Below are 18,425 nucleotides of genomic sequence, written 5' to 3'. Positions count from 1 at the left end.
GTGAAATATAAACACTCTAAAATGGTTCAGTAATAATTAGCATAAGTTATTATTAACGAAAAACATCTAATACTATTTTAAATTGGTCTAATAAAGTTAGTAACTAATCAGAAGCAGCAACCATTTTGTTTCAAACAACTATAGACCAATAAAATAGTAGGCTAGTATTTATGTTTTTCGTTAATAATAATACATGCTAATCATTATTGAACGGTAAGTACGCTGGTATGTACGCTAAGGTACACTATAAGCTTGTAGATCTGTTTATTTTAGTCAGAATCTCGTGTGTGTGTGTGTGTGTGTGTGTGTGTGTGTGTGTGTGTGTGTGTGTGTGTGTGTGTGTGTGTGTGTGTGTGTGTGTGTGTGTGTGCGCGCGCACACACATCACATGTGCACACATGTGTGCTATATGTTATAGCTCTAGAGACGCAGAGACAGACATATTTATTTAAAATCATCCTGTCTCGCAACGGCATATAGAGCCTAATGAACGGAGCATACCCCCCCCCCCCCCCCTCTCTCTCTCTCGTCTCTCATCTCTCTCAGCACACGCTGTGCTGTGATAATCAATCAGACGCAAATGATCATTGAGTAACGTTAGCTCTGACTCGCACATTATGTGAGATCACATAAAAGGCCTTAATATAGCCACAGATCATATAGGAATAGGCTTTGGGCACTACCCTAACCATCTCTCTATAGTGGGGCACCGACGATCTGCAAGCTCACAAACGCGCTGCATGTGACGCAACACTTGGAGCTTGTAGATGCGCACCACAGATCATACAGGGCGTGTGTTTCCAGCTAACCCTATAGCATAACACACACACAAGCAACAGTATAGACATCTATTCATCATTATTTATTTCAAATCAAAATACAATGTAATGCTGCACCACTGTCATGAAGTTCGCACGCACAGCACGCGACACTCACACACACACACACACACACACACACACACACACACACACACACACACACACACACACACACACACACACACACACACACACCACACACCACACACACACACACACTCACACACACACACACACCACACACACACACACACACACCACCACCGTTTGCTTCATTCGCTGTATGATACATTAGGCGATATAGACCCGCTGCGGCCCAGCGATAATCAACCGCTGTCCGCTGCGATGCGTGAGCTTGTAGATCAGATGCCGACAGACAGACAGACAGACAGACAGACAGACAGACAGACAGACAGACAGACAGACAGACAGACAGACAGACAGACAGACAGGACAGACAGACAGACATGAAATGAAATGGTTCAATAATAACACACACGAGATTCTGACAGAATGCGGCGGCATGCTTAAAATAAACAGATCTACAAGCTTATAGTGTATACCATAGCGTATACATACCAGCGTACTTACCGTTCAATAATAATTAGCATGCATTATTATTAACGAAAAACATAAATACTAGCCTACTATTTTATTGGTCTAGTTCAGTTGATTGAAACAAAAGTCATGGAATTCAATTGCCTACATTCAGTATATGCCTGGTTTTGATATAATGATGCAGGGAGATTTTCTGAGCCAGTCCGTGCCATGTCATTTTTTCAGATTAATATTTAAATCTTTAGTTGGAAGAATGCAATAGCATATCATAAGTGTTGACCATAATGGGACGGTTGGAACCAAATGAACCCCCGACGGCCGGCGCTATTCAGCTATAAGGCCTATAAACGATATGGCCATACAAATATGGTTATGTGGTGGTCTGTGACATGTCTTGCGTGCGTGCGTGCGTGAAAGAAAGACAGAATACGACGCAATGACATGTCAAATTGTCAATTGTAGATCAGCTGCTTGTTATTTAAGTAGGCTAATATGAAGGCAGCGTCTCCGCAAACGTGGGACACCCGTGGCCCCCCTTGATCCCCAAGGGTCCACGGTGACCCGTACCGCCCGGGGGTCCCCGGACCCGTTTGGGGCGGCCCGTCAGGTGGTTTTCGAGCTTGTGGATTTGTATTTTTAATATTGCTTGTCAAACGTTTAAGGCATATAGCCTATTTAATCTGATTGGTATAGCTCTGCATGGTTGCTGCTTCTGATAGCCCTACTAACTTTACGCACGCATGCGACACACACACACACACACACACACACACACACACACACACACACACACACACACACACACACACACACACACACACACACACACTAGAGCCCTGCACGGGCCTAAAATATAGGGGCCCGTGGAGTTAAGGGACCGTCCGGCCCTAAGCCCGTTGGTACAGTCCAGAAACGGACGCCCGGGAAGCCCAACATATTTTTATTTAATATTTCAAGCATACGTGCCGCTGCCCGCGGTCGCTCTATTGGTGCACGGACGCAGCAGCAGCAGCTATAGGCCTACTCACTCACAGCTGCACTATATCGCTCTGATAAACCTGCACATTAAGGAACAAGAAGTCAATAACACACAGACGTCACACAAAAAAGTAGCCCTACTTAAATATAATTCTATACAGTAGCTGCTGCACGTGCACTGTCAATCAGCGCAACGCGTTGTGAGCTTGCAGATCGGCTATCGCGGAGCGGACTCACACTGCATTATAAAACCCAGACGGACAATAATAAGAACACTTACGTTATGTTACGTTTCTGCAATGTACAAATCCAACTTTGTTTAGTGTAATGCTCCCGCAGTATTTAATGTTTTTAGAGCCGTACCCTATATGCTACTTATACTTAGTACTCGGTGTGTGTGTGTGTGTGTGTGTGTGTGTGTGTGTGTGTGTGTGTGTGTGTGTGTGTGTGTGTGTGTGTGTGTGTGTGTGTGTGTGTGTGTGCACATGTGTCACACATGATGTGTGCTACAGTATATATGTTATAGCTCTAGAGACGCAGAGACAGAGACATATTTATTTAAAATCATCCTGGCACAGGCCTATAGTCTATACTAGACAACGGCGTCAACCGTCAACTCCGCTGGTGGCAAAATAATAAGCCAATAATAATAAGTTGCGGGGCGGGTGCCTTAAAATATATAGGCTACTCTAAGGTGGGCACGCACCCACTGTCGTTATAGGAACCTTCTGCCCTTGCCTATAGAACTGCCCCCCCCCCTATCTGCCTATCTGCATGCGCTACGACGCAGAGAACGCAATGATAACTCACTCTTTTACTTTACTTTAATAAAGTACTTGTAGTCTATATTATCCGCCTAAGGCAAGTCATTGAGACACAGACAGACAGACAGACAGACAGACAGACAGACAGACAGACAGACAGACAGACAGACAGACAGACAGTCAATGCGCTATACGAGCGCGGTGAGCTTTGATGATCGGCTAAATTAATATAGCCGTGTATATAAATTAAATTCATATGTCCTTGTAGGTTATCTATTGTGTTGGCCAGGGTAGGTTATCTATTGTGTAGGCCAGCCCCCCCCCCAGAAGGACGATCGTAATCACATATTGCCTTGCGCTGTGCGTAAAATAGTAATTTTTTCTGTATGAGGCGATACGCAGCATCTACACAAAGTGCATAGGGGGACCCCCCGACCCCCCCCCTGCAAGGGTCCACATGGGGTGGGGGGGGGGGGGGGGGAGGCACACAGATAGGAGCTCAGACGCTCACACACACACCCCCCCAGGGGTCCACAGACGCGGGTCGGGCCATCCGTATGTAGGAGAGGAGCTGGTAGATCTGCTATTTTCGGTGGCATGTGACAGCTCTGGAACGCAGGGTCGCCTGGGGACGGCGAAGGGCTCCACGGACCGGCATGGTGCACGCGGTGGCCTGGCACACGTGCACACGTGCCAGGCCACAGGGCGCAGGGCGGACCGGCAAGGTGCACAGCGGTGGGGCGTAGGGCAGCGCAGGGCACCGCGCAGGGCACCGCGCACCGGGCATATAACAAAGTCAACCATTACGTCGCAAACGGGTAGATATAGCCGCGACGAGTTCCGTTCTGTTGCGACGAGTCCACACACGCCACAACGAATTACCTTTTACGTCGAGAAGGGTAGATATAGCCGCGACGAGTTCCGTTCTGTTGCGACGAGTCCACACACGCCACAACGAATTACCTTTTACGTCGAGAAGGGTAGATATAGCCGTGACGTGTCCCGTTCTGTCGCGACGTAAAAGAATAGTCAAACTACTAGGTCGCAAACGGGTAGATATAGCCGCGACGAGTCCGTTCTGCCGGGACGAATTGATATTTACGCCAGGACGTACTCGAATATACGTTGCGACGGGAAAAATATACGTCGCGACATAGGTCGTCAGTCGTGAAGGCATTTCGCTCCACCTGCTTATTTCAGACATGCTCTAGTATGTGAAGAGGCTGCCTGTGATATTAACTTAAAAGAAAAAAAAAAAGTTTTTCTCCTCTGGTGAAAAGCTGGAGTTTGCGCGATTGCAGTCTATAGGTCAAATCTCTCTCTCTAGGTCGTCCTCAGACGAGCCCTCCATCGTCGTTTCCAGTCATCCCGTTCTCCGTACATCTGGCCCAGTTCGTTGGTACTTTGCGCTCCTCCTGCGTCGCTCTCGAGTACATCCCACGTATGTTAGCGTGGGACGTCCTCGTGACTGATGCGCGTGTGTTGGTTCCCAGAGCACCAGTTTGCTGGCTGGCAGTTCTTGATGCCTTTGGCAGCAGTGTCCTGCTATAGTCCTCATTCTCATTCCTGGCTGCTATTTTCTGGCTCACCCTTGGTAATCCCTCATACAGCACAGAGTCTTGTTAGTGACATGTACAGTCTTGCTGATGTTAAGTACTGCATGCAGCATTCTGGTGTAGCACCCGCCAAGGGACTTCTGCAGGGTCGGTTTCAGGGTCCAGCATTCACTGCCGTATAGGAGAACAGATCTGGTCACATATAATACTGTAGCGAGTTGTTTTAATGTTATCCTTGCATCTTTTAGGTAGGTTTGATGTTATCCTGCATCTTTTAGGTAGGTTTGATGTTATCCTGCATCCGTTAGGTAGGTCTGATGTTATCCCTCGCATCCTGGAGTTACTTTGAAGCACCAAATTAATGTTCTCTGCACTTTATTCATGAGATCATTGTGTTGATTAGGGTTCATGCCCTGGTACCCTGAGCGTGAACTTCATACATGCAGTTTACGAACAGAGAGATATCCAGATTGCACTCTCAAACATTGTGTGTTTGAGAGTATATCCATGCAGCTGTCCGCATGTCTCTGTGCGTGTGCGTGTGTGTGTGTGTGTGTGTGTGTGTGAGTGTGTGTGTGCGTGCGTGACCCAGACATGCAGATGGAGAGGAAAACGTCCTCTTGGCTGTGTCTACAGAGAGATGACTTATATGAGCGGATTGTCTGACTAGGCATGGGAGCGTGTGCGGTCTGTGTGTGTGTGTGTGTGTGGTGTGAGGTCTTTATGGGATGTGTGTGTGTGTGTGTGTGTGTGTGTGGTGTGAGGCATTATGGGAATGTGTGAGTGTGTTTGTGTGTGTGTGTGTGTGTGTGTGTGAGGCATTATGGGAGCCAGATGTCACCACAACTATAGCAGGAGTTCAGAAGTCGACAGTGTTGTGACGACCATTTCCTGGACACCCCGAGGGAAATGTTGTTTTCATGGATAAAAGAAAAAAAATAAACGATATTTTTTTTAGCTACGTTTACAATTAGTACATTCAGGTTGCTGCCATGGTTACGATCTGACATTTGGGGCTTATAGGTGCAGGGGTTGGTGATATAGTTTAGGTTAAACCTGGGATTTATATATATAGGCCTAATGAAAAATAATAACCATCCTAAGAATTTATTGCCTTCACAAGTAGTAATTGTAACGCGTGCGTGTGTGTGCGCGTGCGCGCGTGAAGGGGATTTGAAGCACGATATCTCTGATTCATAGTGTTTTGCTGATTGGCGTTTTTAGACGGTAATCTGACACTAATGTCTTTATTACTGTACCTAAAGTCCTGTGGCTGGTCTGCGCACGTGTGTGTGTGTGTGGGTCTGCCATTATCTGCGTGTTTGTTGGTATGTGTGTGTGTGTGTGTGTGCGTGCACGCCCCGACGCCCGTGCGTGTGCAAATAGCAGTGATTGTTGGTCTGACTCAGTCAAATGTTTATAGCTATCAGCAGCAGACTCCGTGAATAACAGTCTCCGTGAATAACAGACTCCGTGAATAGCAGACTCCGTGAATAACAGTCTCCGTGAATAACAGACTCACTTTCAGGGGGAACACCGGCCCACATGCTTACAAAGAACACACACACACTGTATTGTGTCTTTTATAAATGTACATATATGTATTTGACTAAATGAATGTATGAGTGCGCGTGGCATAACCCATTTTGACCTGAGATCAGATTCTAAAAATGTCTTCCACATCCTGGCAGTTTTCTGAAAAAGCTATGTTTCTATGTCAGTCGTTCTTCGATTATAAAAAAATAGCAGACCTACAAGCTCGTAGCGCGCCACTCGGTGGCGCGCTATGAGCTTGTAGATCTGCTATTTTTCAATAGCTAAAGCATAACATAATGCTAACACCAAAAGGGGTTCCCGCATAGGATGGGTTAACGGTAGAATAAGCACAGGCCTGGTATTTGTAAATCATTCCGGTGGATGTTTTGTATCGCCCCTGTGGGGCAATAACCAGACAGTAACCTTTAGCTGTGATACGAAGCTGCCTACGATGCCATCTGAATCGTCCCGCTACGGTTGAGGCCTCTCATGGAGCCGCTAAGCCATGAAGCATTTGGTTTCTTTTACTTCCCCCCCTGCACGCAAACACACACATGTGCAGATAGGGGAGGGTGTTCCTCCCATCAGTCACTATAGCGCCGTTTAGATGAGAGAGCTGCGACAACTGCGTTCACTTCAGTCCAACGGCGCTCTTCTACATAGACTCATATTGGCGATGAGTGACAAAGTCCTGGACCGGAAGTTTGGCAGAATGCACTGGACTGCAGGGCAACAGCCCAGCTTTAACCCATTTAGGCCCGACATCAAACAAAATTCTGAAAGAATATATATTCAAAGATCTGTGCCGCATTTTCACGATTTCCCAAAAATAGCAGACCTACAAGCTCGTACCACGCCACTCGGTGGCGTGCTCTGAGCTTGTAGATCTGCTATTTTTCAATAGCTAGTATACATAATATACATAGTATAACATAGTGCTTAGTTAAAACACCAAAAGGGGTTCCCGCCCAATGATCTTAAATCCCTTTATTTTAGATAGTTTTAGACCTTACTAGAGACCTACAGTGATGATTGGCTGCCTCCTACGCCAACGGGAGTAAAAACCCCATACTCTGAAACGCCGCAGCTTGCCGGAGCAAAGCAGGCAACAGCAGCTAATGCTACTGTAGCTATATGAGCTAACTGGAGCTAATGCTAGCTATGAGCTAACTGGAGCTACAGAAAAGCCGTAACAAAACACAGTGATTGAACCAACAAAAGAGTTATTATAGAAAGAGTCATTTATAGAAACACGAGGTCAGAGGTGATAACATTATGTGAAGAGGACATTTATTTATTTCCACTCTGCTGCTTTACGCTGCAACAGTTCACATTGTTGGCGTGAAAATGCACCGCTATTCCATCAATATTTCCATTCTTATGCTGCAGGATAAAACCGTTTCATCTTCAGCTCCAGGCGTTGTCACATACTTTAAATAGTGCACACGCGCACACACACACTCACACACACACACACACACACACACACACACACACACACAAAATGGAATTTTGACTGAACTCTGGCTCAAAAATCTTTTTTTTTTGTGCCAAAACTCCAGTTGAGAGCCAACACTTTTCACTGTCCAGATTTTCACTGTCAAAAACACTTTCCAACAGAAACAGCTCCAACCTCTGCAGACGGAGAACATGAACCACTCACAGAGACCATCAACATGAACCACTCACAGAGACCATCAACATGAACCGCTCTGCATCCCGGCTGACAAAGACTCCAAGGAGACCGCCTACACATCTCCAAAAACACAAAACATGTCGCCATCTCCGAAACAGAGAAATCGTTGACGACCGGACACACGCACACACGCATACAGCCACACACACACACACACACACACACACACACATACAGCCACACACACACGCGTACGTACGCACGCACGCACAGCGTTCTCTTACCTTGGAGATGTATGCCTTGATGCCTTCTGCCAGCTTGATGCAGGGCTCTCCAAACAGCTGCGCCAGCTGCTCTGGGATGTCCTGGTCTTTGTCCAGGGCGTTCAGTAGACTCAGACACTTGAGTTCCTCCGTCACCCCCTGACTACGCACCTGCAAGACACGACACAGAGGGGACGACGCTCAACACTCTGACGTTTAAATCCGCTTTAAAACCATTTAGGCCCCGACGTCGAAATTTAGATATTTTTTTTTTTTTTTCTGAAAATCCTCATGTTTCTATGTCAGCGGTTCTCAATATTTCACCCCAGAAATTATATGTAATATGCTGCCGCAACCCATTTGAAAATATGTTGTTCCAGGGACCCTCCCAGTAGCAAAGATTTGAGTTAAAAACTCTGAAAGAATATATATTCAAAGATTTTTCAGAAATAGCAGATCTACAAGCTCATAGCCGCGCTATGAGCTTGTAGATCTGCTATTGTTTCAATAGCTAAAGTATAACATAATGCTTGAAACACCAAAAGGGGTTCCCGTCCAAAATGGGTTAAACCTGTTCTTAAAAAAAAGAAATTTATCACACGATTTTGTAACCCATTTTTTTCCATCCAGTGTCAATGGTCTAATGTAATGTAATCCTATGGGCGCTACACTCCCTCTGCCAACCCGGGGAGAGCATCGAACTCTGATCACCTGACAGAGGGGGGGGGGGGGGGGGGGGGGGGTTCCCCAGTTGGACGTAGCGCGTGGAAGGAACACGTTATTCCAAGTTAGCTCATCAGGAGCCCCGGCTGGCCAGGGGAGGCAGTCTAGAGACCAGGATTACTGGTCGTCTTTAGACACGTATGAAACGTGCGTATCGTAGCTTTACGGGGCTGTGTGAGACAGTGATGTCAACTCATTACATCTTTGTAGTCTCTGTGCGTGAAGTCATGATTTTACCCCGTGCCACGCATGCCAGTGTGTATAAATATACACGGTGTGGCTTTTCTACTTTGATTAAATGAACACTTTGCTGTGCTGTACCGTGACTCTTGTACGTCTGTGTGCAATTGTAGCTCTTAATTGTAGCTCTTTATAAGTTCTCTGTTCGCCTTCCATTCCTGGTGGAAAGGAGCTTGCTTTGGCAGACAGAAATATCACTCTGTGTGTAACTAACTAACAGTAACTATAGAGAGACATGTACGGTCTAACACATTCTGGGCGGAACACCCTTTGGGTGTTTTAACTAAGCATTATGTTATACTTTAGCTATTGGAAAAATAGCAGATCTACAAGCTCGTAGCGCGCCACCGAGTGGCGCGCTACGAGCTTGTAGGTCTGTTATTTTTGAAAAAATCGTGAAAAGGCGGCACAAATCTTTGAATATATATTCTTTGAGAAGACTTTTTGTATTTCGACGTCAGGCCTAAATGGTCTAAACAAACAGTCTCTCCTGGAATGAACCCGAGGGTGCACGCACTCTCACACGCACTCACGCACACACCCGCACGCACACGCCCGCACACACGCGCGCACTAGACATCTAATAAGAGACAATTAAATCAATGGGTCCTTTGGGGAGAAGAGGAAATTGCCTCTCCTTCCTCTCGGGTCGACCGTTACGGTTTCTTTCTGCAAAGCTCACTTCTCAAAACGCTGCGCTGGATCCCTGGAAGCGATTTCCTCTAAATACAGAAGAGATATTTGCGTGCGATTTGGCACCGCAGGAGAAGAGCTGTGTGCAAGGCTCTCTTTGTTAGGAATGGGAGTGAAGCACGTGTGTCTGTACTTTGCTGGCCCAGAGCTATATGTGTCTCCTGAGTGTGTGCGTGCGTGCGTGTGTGTGTGTGTGTGTGTGAGAGCTCCATGGTCTGACTCTAAAGACTGTACTAATGATTCAGTAATAAGCTGTGATGGAGAGTCAGAGATTACATGGCTGCACTCATCCCCCCCCCCCCCCCCCCCCCCCCCCCCCCCCCCATCGCTCTCTCCCACCTCCCTCTCCCTCTCTCTCTCTCTCACCCCCTCTGTCTCTCTCCCCCCCCCCCCCCTCTCTCCCCCCCCCCCCCCCCCCCCCCCCCCCCCCCCCCTCCCCCTCTCTGCTCCCCCCCCCCCTCTCTCTCCCTCCACATTTATTTTGTTTTCTCCGTCGTCTCTCATCCATGCTGTTGATGTTGACGCATGAGTGGATCTAATGAACACAGAGGAGGATGTGTACACATGTGTGCGTGTGTGCGCGTGTGTGTGTTAGCGTGCATGCGCATGTGTAGGTGCGTGCATGCGTCCATCTATGCCCGTGTGTGTGTGCGTGCCAACGGTGCATGCGTGTGTGTCCACAGTGTTGTACCGTCTGGTTCAGACAAAGCAGAGAGAGAGAGCCTCTTACAAGAAATGTTAGGATTATTAGAAAGAGTGTTCGTCATACAGTCCACACACACACACACACACACACACGCACACACGCACACACACACGCGTACTACACACACACGCGCACACACACGCGCACACACACACAGAGGTTATTTTGGGTAAATAAAGGAAAGACTGAGGTTGAGTCATCGCCAAGGTTGAGGTTCAGATACAGGAGGAGGACGAGACACACACCGTTAAAATCATCAGTGCCCATTTAACTCCGACGGTGTAAGAATGGACCCAAACGGACCCGTATGGGGCAGGGAATCCCCTCTCTCTGTGTGTGTGTGTGTGTGTGTGTGTGTTTGTGTGTGTGTGTGCGTGCGTGTGCGCACACGATTTCGAGTACATACACTGACTGACTGACAGGAATTGTCACGTTTTCGTAGTAAACCAACACTCTGTATTTCCCCGTGTATGAGATGCAGATCTCAAAAACCTCTCGTCTTCTCTCTCTTATTATTGTGAAAGAACACTAAAAGTCAGCTAATCTAATCTTTGACTCTCAAGAGCACCTGTCAGCTGACATGACATGCTGAGGGGGATCTTTCACAACGGGACGGGCAAAAACAAAAACAAAACAGTGAGACAGAGAGCGATTGCTCCAATAAATTCAACACACACACACACACACACACACACACACACACACACACACAGCACCACGATAAAGAACTGCTGACAACGCGGGGTCAGATTCTCTCTTAGTAGATGCGTGCGCGCGTGTATACGTGTGCATGTGTGCGCGTGCGTGCGTGATGATTGCTATTGGCCCGCCGATGAGAAAAGGTTGGGTGTTCGTTCCTTCAGGCTATGGGCAGACAGTGAGAAAAGGTTGGGTGTTCGTTCCTTCAGGCCATGGGCAGACAGTGAAGCACAACACAGACACAGTGAAGTGAGAAAAGGTTGGGTGTTCGTTCCTTCAGGCCATGGGCAGACAGTGAAGCACAACACAGACACAGTGAAGTGAGAAAAGGTTGGGTGTTCGTTCCTTCAGGCCATGGGCAGACAGTGAAGCACAACACAGACACAGTGAAGTGAAACTATAGTTGCAACAGGTTCTCACACTCTGGAGAATCAACCCAAACACACTCCCCTCGCTCGCTTGATGGATTGATTGTCTTTTTTTGCCTGAATGTGAGCGTGATGTGCATGTCTGTGCATATGTACGTGCGTGTGCGTGTGTGTGTGTACAGTGCGCGTGTGTGTCTCATTTTGACAAGGCCAGTGGGGGAGTGTTTGATCTACGATGGGAAGCGTCTCCGTCCATTTCAGTGAGCAGATAGAGAGCATCACACTCTGCACCACTGGCTTCCAAACAAGATTAGAGAGAAGCTCCCCTCCTACTCCATTAACCCATTCTGACCCGAGATCAGATTCATACGAGGTTTCCACTGGACACACACTGGTCTGATTAACCCCATTCTGACCTGAGATCAGATTCTAAAAAATGTCAGTCGTTCTTCGATTTTTCAAAAAATAGCAGACCTACAAGCTCGTATCGCGCCACTCGGTGGCGCGCTATGAGCTTGTAGATCTGCTATTTTTAAATAGCTAAAGCATAACATGATGCTGACACCAAAATGGGTGCCCGGTCAGAATGGGTTGAAACGTTTAGGCCTGAGTTCGATTAATTTCTAAATCCTAATTTTTTTCTGAAAAACCCATGATTCTATGTCAGTGGTGCTCAACCTTTTTCATGTCAAGGACCCCCAGAATTATCTCTATTGGGTCACGGACCCCCATCTCAAAATATGTAGTTCCAGGGACCCCCCCCCCCAGAAGCCAATATTTTAGTTAAAAACGTTCGCTCTGAAATATATATATTCAAAGATGTGCGCCACATTTTCACGACTTTTCAAAAATAGCAGACCTACAAGCACCGAGTGGCGCGCTATGAACTCGTATAGATCTGCTATTTTTCAATAGCTAAATTATAACATAATGTTTTAAAATGCCAAAAGGGGTTCCCGCCCAGAATGGGTTAAAAAACGTTTTTTTTTTGGAGGGAAGGTCAGCGCCTGTCGAGCAACAGCTAAACACAGCAGTGTTATCGCTTTAATACAACAACAACGTCCACACACTGCATGGTAATTACTCACTCTGTTAATCTGTGTTTAGGCCCCAGTGGTCTTTATTAACATATAAAACTGGGGGTTTTCAACTGATTGTGAACCAGGGACCACCACCCTGACTTAAACCCTCACCAGGCGCATCTCTTCCACTACAGTGAACGGCAGAGTGATGTTTGTTTGCCTCAAATGTTACTATTTTACCTGCTTTTTACTAACGGTAATATTACAAAGATGCTCAGAACATCGAGATGAACCTGTGTAGTTTATGGCTGCTCCAACAGTAGTGGCGACATTAAAAAACGGAATGTCAAAATATCTACCGCGGTGGCTGAGACCAGAGACATTGAGTAATGGTTGAGACGAAGCAGTGAAGTTTCTGAAAGATACATAACGTCAGTCTTACCCAATACCCAATCTTTCTGTTTTATGAACACAAGGCTGCTGTACTTTATACCTCATACTAAGCATTTAATGTAGGTTTTCATATTGCAATAATAGAATGTGCACGTGTACAGAAGTACACAGAGTTGAATACGCTGACCTATAGGAGTTAAAGTATCTTATACCCTGGATTTGCTCTGCAGGTGCACTAAATCCCAGTGCAGACGAAGCACTTTGCCACGGCTCTGTCTGGATTGGACTCGGGGGGGTTTGAGAGGAATCACATAGCCCAAGACAAACAAGGAAGTGTTTCGCTGTTCAGACACGCAGAGCCCGGAGGAAAACTCCTGAGTGTCCATTTAACTCTGAACGTGTGAAAATACACCCTTACGGGTATAAAGATCCTCCTCTCTCCTCTTCACACAGTAGGATTCCAGTAATCCTTCCATACCGCCGCAACCGCAAGGAGAATGCCGCGGAACAGGGATCTGAAGCTCCGATAAGGCCCTGTGATTACTGTACTCTGTACTGTACATAACACTCTCATATACACCGTGTTCTCTGGAATCTCTCTCTAAACCACTTGACTTCTACGTAGTCTCACCGTCGGGGACGACGTGCACACATCGACATCAAAGGGGGCTTCTTCAGCCCCAGATGCCCTTTTCACCCGTCTGTAAAAACAACCGGCCCTTTTCCAGACCACGAATGCAGCATTTTACTATATGAAAGAAATGCTAAATGGCCACTCCTTTCCATGCCATGCTGCCAGAAGGCAGCATTTAGGAGAATTGCTTTTTAAATCCATGTCGCATATACACTGCATGTCCGCATCTCCGCTATGCTAAAGAGTGCTGTGTGTTGCGCCCCTGATCTACAAGCTCTCAACGCTTTGCGCAGCGCGACGCGTTGTGAACTGAATGACCCGGTGACCTATGATGACCGTCCATGTAGAGAAGAAATTCAACAGAAAAAGGGAGTAAGAATCTCAAGGGGGGGGAAGTGCAGCGGATCGTCGGGTTGAGTCATTATTATTATTAGACCCAGCAGCTACGTCGAGTCCGCCTACAGGAAATACGTAAGCTGCAACCATGAGACCCGTTCCTGGATTCGTCTAGATGGTCACGCCTCGTGACATCACACCTCCATATATGGTCACGCCTCGTGACATCACACCTACATATATGGTCACGCCTCGTGATGTCACGAGGCAGACCTACAAGCTCGTATCGCGCCACTCGGTGGCGCGATATGAGCTTGTAGATCTGCTATTTTTTCATGATGCTAACACCAAAATGGGTTCCCGTTCAGAATGGGTTAAACTCTATACGGGCCCACCCCCAAAGTTATTAGTGCAGCCGAAAACTAGAGGTCCAATAACAACCAGGCCCGGCCAGCCCTACCTGGGCCCTCATCAAACCCTGTACACTCAAGACACCGCCCCCACTCACTGCCAACCCTAAGATCTCCATATATGGAGCTGACCTGTCCTGACATTCCACATGTTGAGCTGACCTCATCAAACCCTTCTACACTCTGGACACGCTACATATATTATGGCCAGTACAGAATTCATTCCATATGTGTGATCTGACGGACTGACCCCCAATTGACACACAATTCCAGCGCTCGCCCAGCAGTCTGCCGATGAGTGCACACGACCTCAAGGTGTCTTACTGACTGGTGTATTTAGTCCAAAGCGGTTTTCCAACATCTTCTTTTCATGCATTACTTTTATACCCTACAAGGACCTTCATCTTAGTTTTTCCACCTTTATGTAACCACTCGAAATCCCACTTTCGCAAAGAAGAGGAGCCATGATGGCCAAGAAAGTAATCAAGCAGTTAAAAGGCAATAAAATAAAATAAAACACAAAGCAGAACACAAAATACATGTAATAATACGTGAACGCAACTCGTGAAGCAGAACAGCTGCAGACCGTCTGAAGAAAACTTTTTTCTTCTTTTTTAAGTGCTCCAGTTTAAATTTTTAATAGTCATTCTGAAGCTGATCCCAGGATGGAACAAGGAGCATTACAAGTAAAAAAAGGCACCGGCCCAAGTTCTGAGGCCCACGTGACGAGACGAGGGGCTGTAAAACGTGGAAGGTTCAGAGACGAGGGAACAGAGAGATCGCTGTTAGAATCTATCTATAAATGCACCGTGTCTCTACGGTACGTCTGTCGGTACGGTTTGTAACGCAACGTACAACTCGAGAACCGTTCGCCCCGCCGACTTCAAATCCGACACGCTGGTCCCAAACCACCCGCAGGGCGCGCAGTGCCCGGTGTCGAGTCGGTCGGACCCACGGTTGTCCAGCACCGCCACCAAAGGACCTCTGCCCGGGGCTCTGGACATGCCCAGGGTCCATATATGGAGCCGGCCTGTTCTGACACACTCACAACACTCCATAGTGTTAGCGTAGCGCTGACGAGCAGAAGGCCCCATCCCCCCCCCACCCCCCCCCCCTCCTCCTCATGGTGCGCAAAGATCCTTCTGCCACTTAATCAGTTCAGCAAATGTAACACAAGAAGGAAATGCTGTCTCTTCCTGATCCTACTTTTATTGGTGAAAATGAGCTCAAATCCTGGCGGGGGGAGATAGGGGGGCATTGATTGAACTCTGTGAGAAAGGGTTTGTACGGAGGAGGAGGAGGAGGAGGGTCACGTCACCGTTGTTGTAAAGCCGACCAGAAGTGGGAGGGGACAGAAAAAACACAAATTCATTGTCTTGCCTCCGTGTTGTGCGAAGGAAGCAGAGCTCTCTGCTGCTATGGGAGTATTCGCCGGAGAGCAATACCACAGATCCTGACCTCAGCCAAGTGGACCTTAAGTGAAGTTGTGCAAAAACCTGGCCTCCAGACGAGGCCAATCTTGGCCTTGGAATATCCAAGAAGAATGAGCTAACAGCAGCCTTGAGGGAGGAGGGAGGCGGGAGGCGGAGGAGGTTTGTGTGGATCCATTAGGGCTGACATGAGAGCAGCAGCGATACTGAAACTCCTCCTCCTCCTCCTCCTCCTCCTCCTCTTTGGCACCGTCCCGTACCGTCATCACTGTCACTTTCTGTTTGGAATCAGCGCTCATTAACGCTGACACGCAGGACCGCGCGGTCTCGTCTGGGCCGTGCGAATACACGCAACGGAAAGCAAGCAAGTCCCACATAGCAGAGAGAGAGAGAGAAAGAGAGAGAGAGAGAGAGAGAGAGAGAGAGAGAGAGAGAGAGGGCAGGGCGGTCATTGGGTTCATGAAGTGGTCACTCATAGTGCAGATTGCCCAGTTCACCTCCGAGAAGCCGATATAAATAGGACGCGCCTCCTCAGGAGACTATGGGCTCAGATCTGAACCCATTTACATTTGGCGTGATTAGGAACCCGTTGTGAACCCACAACCTTCCGCACACACACACACACACACACACACGCACGCACGCACGCACGCACACGCACACGCACACACACACACACAATATATCATATTGTCATTCAACAATAGGATAGGAAAATACCATAACCATGACAGACTGAAATAATTTAAAACACCAAGATAGGGTTCCCGTCCAGAATGGGTTAAACTCACACATAGCAGACACATGATATCGCACGATTATTATGGGAACATTTCCTAAGAGACTCCAACCAGTCAATCCGGTAGACCGGTAACAAGTACAACTTTCCCTTGAAACTCAAACTCCCTTTTATTTCTGTGGAATTTCTCGCCATCCGACTTCCCAGTAACTGACACCAATGATGTCATCCACTCATACATACATACATACATCACCAGGTCATTTAGTGAACTAGTTAGTTTCCCCAACTAGTGGTCGATAAAACAAAAACATACTAAATGCAAAGGTCAGGGACCACACGCAATACCTTCGGGGCCACTAGCGGTCCACGGACCACCAGTTGGAAAACCTCTGAAATAAGAGAATTGGTTCACGACCAAAACGATGGGTCCCGAACGCACTGTTTTAACCCATTTTGGGGTGGGAACCCCTTTTGGTGTTAGCATTATGTTGTGCTTTAGCTATTGAAAAATAGCAGATCTACAAGCTCATAGCGCGCCACCGAGTGGCGCGCTATGAGCTTGTCGGTCTGCTATTTTTGAAAAATCGAAGAACGACTGACATAGAAACGCACCGTTTGGGTTGAACACGTTGCGTTTACGTCCTGAGGGGCGACACAAGTCTGACTCATGTTTCCAGGAAACTAAACAACAAGCCCGTTCTGGAATCGGACCTCAGGGAATGCAGACAGAATGCAGCTTTTAATTGTTTTCCTTCAGGTGTCAATAACGTGTCACTTCAGAGCCTGAGGACAGACAGGAGCTCATCAGTGGCACATTCCCACCCAGCGCTACCTGCAGGTGTTCTGTTGGCCCCAACGACACCTCCGGAGGGTTAGGGTGACCCCCCGCGGTGACCCCCCCGCGGTGACCCCTAGGGGGTCAACTACTGACCTCTAGAACAGTGCTTCCCAAACTGCTTCCCGTCAAGGACCCCCAAGTCGACACTTATTAGCCCGCGGACCCCCCATGTGAAAAGCTATGGCAGGGACCCACCCACGAGAGAAGATTTGGACGGCTCTAGCAGTGATTCTGTCCATTGTACCAAGACATCAGAGACACATACTTCCCACAGATAGATTACAACCACACACGGAGATTTTGAAAACATGACCAATGACAAAAACTCCCATATCTGCTGGGCGAAGTACAACAATGTGCAAAACACAGCAGCAAGATTTGTGAGCTGCTGTCATAGGATATAAAAACGGAACACAACCACCCTAAAGAATAATCATTGTGTGTATTCCTGCACTATACCTGCATCCTTAGATCTTGACTTTCAAATGTACATAATCTTTGTTTTGATTGTATTGCTGTATTGTTGTATTGTGCTTTCTGCTTTGGCAATGTAAACGTATGTTTTCTCATGCCAATAATAAAGCCCTTTGAATTGAATTGATAGCATATATCTCCATGCCTAGTCATGCTCGTGACAGTCCAAACAGTGGCACCGCAGGTGCCGTGCGAGATGATGAATTCACCAAATAAACTATATATATATATATATATATATATATATATATATATATATATATATATATATATATATATATACGCCGTAATGACAATAAAGACTGCTGCAATTAAATCATTTATTTCTGGCGTGTATAAGAGACTCCATATTTGAGCACGGTTTCTGCATGTCCGAGACCCGCATTGACTTCCATTATAAAATTAAAGTTAAATGTTTCAAAAAAAAAATACAAAACACATGTGAAACCTTAAATCTCGCGTATAGAGGTAGTTTACGATTGGCCCGCTGCATGGCGGCGTGCGCCAGAACTGTGGCGCAGTCAGTACGGCGGTTTGTGCGTGAGATTAGACTCGGGATACACAGACACACACACACACACACACACACAGAGTCACCAACGGAT

General features: G+C 47.1%; 1 protein-coding gene across 1 annotated transcript in view; it reads right to left on the bottom strand.

The window, feature by feature from the left end:
* Positions 1-18,425, bottom strand: part of LOC310875968 (uncharacterized protein) — a gene marked incomplete at its 3' end in the record, with an annotated part of 89,634 nt that overhangs the window by 54,829 nt on the left and 16,380 nt on the right. The window contains exon 2 of the mRNA XM_083789417.1: positions 8,134-8,283. Within this exon, the coding sequence (XP_083645543.1) occupies positions 8,134-8,283 (150 nt within the window). The remainder of the gene's footprint in view (positions 1-8,133; positions 8,284-18,425) is intronic.

The sequence above is a fragment of the Protomyctophum parallelum genome, assembly GCF_964188405.1.
Source record: "Protomyctophum parallelum genome assembly, chromosome: 18".
NCBI classification, from domain to species: domain Eukaryota; kingdom Metazoa; phylum Chordata; class Actinopteri; order Myctophiformes; family Myctophidae; genus Protomyctophum; species Protomyctophum parallelum.
This window is presented reverse-complemented; position numbering and strand designations above follow the sequence as displayed.